At 39.4% G+C, this 7,958-nt stretch overlaps 1 protein-coding gene across 5 annotated transcripts; it reads left to right on the forward strand.

Annotated features, from left to right (window-relative positions):
- Window positions 1–204: 204 nt before the first annotated feature.
- Window positions 205–6,427, forward strand: LOC104428005. 5 transcript variants are annotated; one of them, XM_039301174.1, is made up of 7 exons: window positions 211–307; window positions 807–1,201; window positions 1,332–1,385; window positions 2,827–3,143; window positions 3,236–3,292; window positions 4,337–4,812; window positions 5,721–6,427. In XM_039301174.1, the coding sequence occupies exons 3-7, from the start codon at window positions 1,372–1,374 to the stop codon at window positions 6,036–6,038; spliced, it is 1,182 nt and encodes a 393-aa protein (XP_039157108.1). In that variant the 5' UTR covers window positions 211–307; window positions 807–1,201; window positions 1,332–1,371; the 3' UTR covers window positions 6,039–6,427. The 5 variants fall into 5 exon arrangements, with proteins under 5 accessions (XP_010039310.2, XP_039157108.1, XP_010039311.2 ...); XM_010041008.3 differs by having other exon boundaries at window positions 205–307; window positions 1,032–1,385; XM_010041009.3 differs by having other exon boundaries at window positions 807–1,385.
- The last annotated feature ends 1,531 nt before the right edge of the window (window positions 6,428–7,958 follow it).

Below are 7,958 nucleotides of genomic sequence, written 5' to 3' on the forward strand. Positions count from 1 at the left end.
ATTTTATCATAAATGTATAAATTTGGGGCTTTTTGTAGTATTAAATTTGAAAAAAAAAAAGAAATAAAGAAGAAAATGTGGAGATAAAGGAGAAGCAAAGATATATTTTTGGGTGCGGACCAATAGGAGAGCGGCACGTACCCAAAAAAAAGAAAAGCGGGAAGGTGTTTTTCTTTAGGTTTTTAACGTTTAACTTCCTCGTATCTTCGCAGTGCCTGCCTCCTCCTCCATCAGCCGCCGTGCCTCCTGTCCTGGTCTGTCAGCAAGAGCGTGTCTGGCTCCTCACCTCGCCGCCGTACTTCTCCAAGTAAAAATTCCTGCCGCTCGCTTCGTTCCTAAGCTCGGCCTCGGGCTAATGCCTGCATGTCGATTCCCTTTAGCGCAACTGGGTTGTGGGAGTTTCCCTTAGTGTCGTTCGTTAGTTGCTCAGGCTCTGTTGTGTTGCTGGAACGAATGGAGTGCACATGCTGATGATCATTCTCGTTTTTTTACTGTTTTTTTTTTCCTTTTGTCTGGCTAATTTGCTGGGGCGAGAGTTCGTCGTGTACACTGACCTTGCTTTTGTTGACACACGGTTGCATCCACAAGGGTAGGATGTTGGTTATGTGAGTTGGTAGTTTCAAAATAGCTTCTTTTCCAGCTTAGCTTGTCTTTGAAATTACCTTGGAAAGAGGGTCGTTTTTATTTTATTTTTTATTTTTTGCTCTCCTTCTGTTGCATGGTTTGAACATGAATATTGGGTATGCTGAAATTGGTTTAGAAAGATGGGTGCACAAAATGACTTGGCAAACTGTTGTTGGGTGAAGAACTTTCGCAGATGAATCTTAGTACACCTAGCATTGTGCTCTGGGTATTTTGTACTGCCTTGTGCTTGACATGAACTGGTGGCATTCGCTTGAGGTTCCTTGAGAGTAAATTGTCCTGAGGGTGCTCAATTTGAATTTAATGGAATAGTTTGCAAAACCATGGGGTGGCTTATTCTCAACTGTCGATGGACATGGTTCCAGATTCTGACCCAAAGTTTGCATCAGAAACCTTGCCCAGCAAAAGTACTGCGGAGGCCTCTTGCAGTGGGGATTTAATTTGCATTTGAAATAGTGACAAGAGGGCAAAATCTCGATGATGGGATCTGAGTTAATTACAGATGTGCCCAGAAGTGCAGAGGATGCTCAAGTTGATATTACTGAGTTCACCAATTCTGGTAACGAGGAGCTGGCCAATGATCAGGATCCTGATGCAACTGAATGTTCTAGTTCTTTTGGTGGCACTCTATCCGATTCCGAGTATTATTCTGGGATGAGTGAAGCTGAAGTAGATTCGCAATTCTGCAGGGACAATGATTTTCCATCTGCACTTGATGCATTCGATAGTATGTTTCGAATGAGGTGCACATCTTCAGCCTTGTGCTCTTTACATCTAGCATACTTTGACAGTTATTGCAATGAATTTTTTCCCAGATTCCAATCAACACTGGCAGTAATAGAATGTTGTCGATTGTTAAAGAGGGTTGAAAAATGGGGATTCTCAACAGGTAGATGAAAAATTTAGTGAGGCCCATCTTAATTATTTGAATCTCTACATGATATATTGATGCAATTGCATTACTTGATGGCAATTGGGGATGAGCAAGCTTTTAATTTGTGAGTGAGAAAATTGAGTTTCTCTTAAAATTCCTTTCTTTATGTTTGGATACTAGTTATAATCATCTGCAGTAATGCAATCAAACTATCTAGTGGTTTGACAGTTCGAGTGTTGTTCTTGTAAAATTTTGTAGGATCATAGCTAATTGTTCTAAAAACTTAAGCTATTAGATGAAAGCGTGGTTTATAATTTAAATATCCCCCCTCACACTTAGTCTGGTCTTTTCCTTAGTATTAAGCGTGGAAATTTAGTTTGAGAGGTAAATGAGGCTAGAAAATTTGAACTCAGAACCTTCAGCTCTGATACTATGTAAGATTTTGTATGACCACAACCAACTGTTCTAAAAGCTTGAGCTATTAGATGAAGGCGTGGTTTATTATTTAAATATTCTAGCAATCCCCTTGATCTTGACATAAGAATATTGCTTAAAAACACCCCTTTTGTACCTTTCTTAATGGTTGACATCAGTCATTTTTAACAGACAGTGATAGCAAGTTGTACCAACCTTATCTCTTAGAGATGTTGGAAGTCTAGAGAACATGTCTATCATAAGCATCTTGCTAAACATGCATGTGATGCTGCTGGAGTTACTGTGAGACTTCGTAATGGTGACATATAGGTCTTGTTCCTGATGATGGTGTTTAAACGGTTTCAATATGCTGATGTTGACTATTTGAGCTTTTCATAGTGATGAATTTCCAATCAAAGCTTAAACCTTTCTGAAAAACCACAATCAGGCTCTTCCAATCACCATTATATTGCCTAGATGACAGCCTTAGAGGTTCCCAATAGAAGAAATAGGATAGGGGATCATCAAAAGGACTTGATTACACTTGTTAGAAAAGATTTATTGCTCTACTGCTTCAATTACAAGGTTTAAGATTTTATTGCAATCTTTCCCTAAGGTTTTGGACTTCTGCTGTAGTTACCCTAATTTAATGCGCGCATAATTATCTGTGCAAAAAACTTCCATTAGTAAGTCCAATATTATGTGTCTATCATCTGCTCCTTATTTGTAGATGCTTTCTACTAGAATGTTTCGAAGATTTTATGTGCACTCCTTGAATAATGAGTGCATTCTTTTAATTTCCATGTTCTTAAGTCGCATAACATGTTCTTTACTTATGAATCATTTCTGTGAGAACTAATCAACAGAGTAGCATAATATGGAATTCCACCTTTCAGGAAGAAGAAGTTGACAGATCACTGGAGGACATTCATACGTCCTCTGATGTGGCGGTGCAAATGGACAGAACTGAGAATAAAGGAAATTGAGTCACAAGCACTTAAATATGCTAAGGAACTGGCAGCATATGAACAAAACAAACATTTGGCATCAGATCAATGCCCAGATCCAGTAGAACAATTTGGTTCAAAGTCGCTGCCATTTTCTGGTCACTGCTATAAGAAAAAGATCATGAAGAGGAGGAAAAGAAAGAAGATTGAAGATACCACAGATATAGCATCATATATGTCGCATCATAACCTTTTCTCTTATCTTGGTAGAAGTTTCTTATACATAAATGCAGCACCTTTGTCGGGTGTCTTGCTAATCAAATAGTCAATGCATGACCCTATGATATGCTCATTGCAGAAAATAAGAGATCGGATCAGGAAGGAACTTTTATTGCTGATGACTTTTCTAACCCAGGTGTTTTTTGCTGCATCCTGATTACTCTACATGTTTCTTCCATTTAAATATGCAGCGAACTCAGATAGTTTCTTCTGTTAACAAAGTTTCCAAACTTGTGGTGGGGGTGCGACATAATCTCTTTCCTTTGTTCTTTAGGAGCATCTTTCTTTCTTTTTGTCTTCTTGGGTGGTAGGTGGCAATGGTGTTGGAATATGTTGACCTTGATCATTTAAATTACTTTGACTGATGCTCCTTCAGATGGAAAGGATAATCTATTAATTCAATAAATTTTATATGAAGTTCCTAAGCATAGGGACTGCAATACAACAGGTGACTGCGTGAACAGATGCAAAAGAGGTAGCTAGAGGCATACTGCAGCAGTAGACATTCCATAGTTTAGATGACTCCAGATAGCAAAATTTTCAAATTGCCGAGAAAATTTTATTGTCTAAAAAATATAGTGCACTTGCTTCCCCACTCTGGTAACCTTTACAGTCTGAGAAGGAGTGTGCATAGTAATGTACCTACTGCTTCTTCTGGAAATGTCTTCTCTTTCAAGTCACAGCCTTATTCATTTGGCATTCTTCTGGTTCTTGCTACCAATATTATGCTGTGTTTCTCTGCTTCCCTTTCTCAGTAGCAAATAGCACTTCTACCACTTCAACATCCTACCAACCTATACATTACGAGGATAATTTGAATAGAAAATAAACAATGATGACCATGGAGAGACTGTCTTTTTCCTTCTTCTTGTCTTTTGGTGCTTTGAGGTGGGGTGGGGGCCTGGGGGGTTGGGAGGGGAATGAGCAACTTAATTCTCAGAAGAATCAGGATGAAGATAGAAAATATAACAGCTTTGTTTTATATTTTGCTGCCATATCTAATACATGCATCTCAAATGGTCAACTAAGTCATATGGTTCTTTCCAGTTCAGCTGTCAATTGCTATTTTCTTGATACACTGTAAAGCTTGGTGATGCTTTTCTTTTAAGTGACTTTCTGCTTTGTCAAATTCCCTGGGACCATGAATAAGAAGTCTTTCCTTTTATTGTTCATTTGGCAGTGTTGCCAGACAAGAGCAGGATTGTCAACACCGAATTTGGACATAGTGATAGCCAAGCATCGATTGAGTTCAAAGATGGTGATATGCGCTTGGAGCAGTTACTCCAGACAATTGAAACTTTGCATTCTAGAGTTCATAAATTGAAAGGCCAGCTTGATGTGGTGATTATACAGAATGCTGCTAAGTTCTCTTCTTCTGAGAACTTGACCCTGCTTGCACCTTATGAAGCACAGACTAGTTGTGCACCGAGTCCTACGTTTTCTGCTGGCAATGGAGAAGTGAAATCAGTTGGTGTATACTCCTCAGCTCAGCACATGCCAGAGTGTGACATAGGAGATCTTGTTCTGCCTGAAAGCGTGGTTTCAAGTTATGGGCATGCAGTTCCTGTTCCTGATGTAATCGAAAGCACTGTGGGATTATTATCTGCTACCAATGTTACCATCCAACAGCCGCTGATCAGGGATACAAGTGAAGATGTAAGCTTTCAGTGGCTAACTTACTTGACAGGCTTAAGCGCATATCTAATCCCTGACAATTTTGGTTCATATGCAGATGAACATAGTTATTATATAAAAGCTCTAAGCTTGCACTTTGCTTTCGTGCAGGATTTCCTGGATAATTTTTTATAGGCGAAATTGATGACTGTCCTTTATTTTCAAATTATGTTGGTATATCTACTAGATGGGTGGTGTTTGGTTCTCTAATTGAATGGAGTTTCCTAATTTTGTGCCCACAATTATTCTAATCCTCCCAGGAGTCTGGTCCAAGTGAATCTATGTTCGAAGTATTCTTCCGCCAGATAATGGCTTCTGAACTTCTTTATGTTATCTTAGTATGATCCAGGAGACACCGACAGTCCTCAGCAGTTAAAATTTGAAGGACCAAGACATAATTCTACTTCTTTAGTTATATGCTCTTCTCTACTTCGTTGATTCTCTTCCTTAACATATAAAGAGATTTTTGCAGCCAATTTCAGAAACTCACGTCTGGAGGAGATATACTGTTCTGACATTCCTGTTGCAACTTATATTATTTTCCTGTCATCCTTTGCAGTGATTGTTAATGTTTCATCCTTTTAAATAGATTCATACCACCTCTTTCGCTATAATTTCTTCCTCCTTTTGCTAGACTCGTATTTTGGTTGTCGTGTTTATAGCATGAAATGTTTTCTCAGGTTCCTGGTAGGCTTCTTTAGCTTATTGATTAAGCTAGGGCACCTGACTATGCTTTTTTTGATCTGCACATTTATATTTTACTATGTTTTCTCATTATCACATAGACTTTCTAGTCATCCACAATTCAGGCGCTTTCACGTGTTATTATAACTAATGGCTGAAGATTCCTCAATCACTCAATTATTTTTATATGATTTCTGTATTTACAGATAGTGGATAATGTCCTCATACATAATGAGCTAGCTGAAGGAGAGAGTCAAATGCTAAAGAGCTCAGAAGTGGAAGCATTACTGAAGCAACCGGAATTGGATAAAGGAGAACAAGATGAGAGCAATGATCCTTCTCCAGTTCCTGCTTTGAGGCCCGAGCCCGGGGTGAAAGGCGTTGCATCACAGCAGGAGTCGACACTAAAATCATGTCTAGCCTCAGATATTAATTTTCCTAAGAACAAGAGGAAACGAGCAGAACGTAGATCTGGTTCAGGCGGTTGGACCAAGAAGTGCCCAGGAGAGCCAGATAGCCAGTGAGAACTTTTATTCCTCTCCAGGCTGACAAGGGCTCAGTGACCAAGGTTAATGCAGGGGTCCTTTGTTCTAGATTAGCAAATCTTCAGGTCAGGTATCAGGATTAGGCAGGCTTGCGGTAACTTATTGGTTGTCGTGGCCTTAGGTCTTTCTTCTCCAGTAAGTTGCAGAAATTTTCTGCTAGACCATGAATCCAAACTAGCAGTAGCTTTCTGAAAATGGACTTTTCTCTGTTGTAAATCTTGAGTTCTAGATACATATAGTTTTCAGGAGAGTTAGTTTTTTGTGAGAAAAGTCACATGATCATCTCTCTAACTCTCGAAAACAAGTTCTGCGTATCAGATAATCTGAGATTGGATGAAGGTTGTATGGGTAATTCGATCATTAATTTATGCTTGCATGAGTTAAAATTAGGAGGGAATTTTCTTTCTGAACTTGTTACTTCATTTGTCAGTGGGAAAGCAAAACGAAGCAGGTGCGACGACGACAAGAAAAATAACAATGAAGCCTCTTTCTCTAAGACTTGGCTTCATAATTTTTTGGAAGAATTCTAGGTTCCGTCTGCCAAAGAGCGTTTCTGGTCGGTAAATCTATGGACACACTTGTAAAATTCGAGTACTACCTGTTACGGAAAAATGAGCACCGACTAGATTTAAATTAGCAATTCTTATTTTAATGACTTATCAATGTCTATTCGATCATTTTCAAGTTACCGACTCTACCAACTTTATTTAGGTCGGATGATGAGATAACCACTTAATTTTTAGTTTTTTGGCTGCCAACTTTTATCATACCAATGATGATTGAATTGTTTGCTAATTATCAATTCTTTTTAATCGACTTACAACTTTCACTGAAGCGAGCAATTTGTAAATTATTGCGAGAAAGAAAAGGAGGGGAAGAAAGAAAATTAAAGAGACATTTTACCTCGACGTTAAAGCAGAAAAGCAGCCTTAAGAAAAGGGAGGAAAAGAAAAGGGAGCGAGAAACGAAGATGAATAGCTGCGAACGTCACTCATCAGCCACTTCCCCCTAAATTCCGTAAGGATGTCCTATTCATGTTTGTCGTCATCATCGCCCTTTTCCTCTCGTGGACCAAATGATTTGGTCTCCAATGTACGAAAGGCAAGAGGAAGACCGGGAAATCTCCCCACATTTCTTTTGACCGGAGAAAGCCTTTAACTTTCCACGCAGCAGCATCTGCGATCGTACCCGCCACCAGTCTTTTCTTTTTCGCACAAATTAGACCCTTTCCTACAAATCCCTCTAACAGATGAAGAGGTCAATTAAGAGGTCATGAGCAATTCTCCCCATGCACCAACTTCTTGTGACGTGAACCCTATTTGCAACTTGAGTTTTTGATGTGACGTGTATTAACATGCTCGAATTTAGACTTACTCTTTGATCTCCTCAGGCCAAAGGTATCAGGCATTTGCTGTTTGCTCCTAACAGCCAACCACTGAAAAGTACGAAGAGATTTCATTCATCAGCCACGGCTATCACACCGGTATGTCCCCATAATTCTCGATGCGTATGGAACACGAGGACTGCCATATTTGATGCGGATTAGTCAAGTAACTTGAAAGCCCCGGACACCCACTTGGGCTTTAATGCAAAAGAGAAAAGGCCATAGCGCACTGACAAACATTGATGGCCGGCCTTTTGTTTAAGCAGAATAGATGAAGAGAAAATAGCTGGAACACACGGCTCGTCGTCAAAATGCTAAGAATGCTTGCTCAGTCACGACACAGAGTACTTTAGTCAGTATAACTTGAGCGTAGCATAGCAATATCCCTGCAAGAGCAACTAACCCGGAATATTTCGTTTCAAATGGCAAAGAGAATGGTCAAGAAAATGCGAGCCCATTAACCTAACAAGTGTTGTGGTAGCTATATTTGACAGCAGCAACTACCAAAGATAGAA

Source organism: Eucalyptus grandis, chromosome 1 (assembly GCF_016545825.1).
Source record: "Eucalyptus grandis isolate ANBG69807.140 chromosome 1, ASM1654582v1, whole genome shotgun sequence".
Classification (NCBI taxonomy): Eukaryota; Viridiplantae; Streptophyta; class Magnoliopsida; order Myrtales; family Myrtaceae; genus Eucalyptus; species Eucalyptus grandis.

Bases quoted from the DNA above. Each gene is read 5' to 3' on its own strand.
- LOC104428005 (XM_010041008.3), top strand. From the start codon at position 1,120: ATGATGGGATCTGAGTTAATTACAGATGTGCCCAGAAGTGCAGAGGAT. The intron at 3,144-3,235 runs GTAGAAGTTTCT...TGCTCATTGCAG, and splicing joins TAACCTTTTCTCTTATCTTG to AAAATAAGAGATCGGATCAG. The intron at 4,813-5,720 runs GTAAGCTTTCAG...CTGTATTTACAG, and splicing joins TCAGGGATACAAGTGAAGAT to ATAGTGGATAATGTCCTCAT.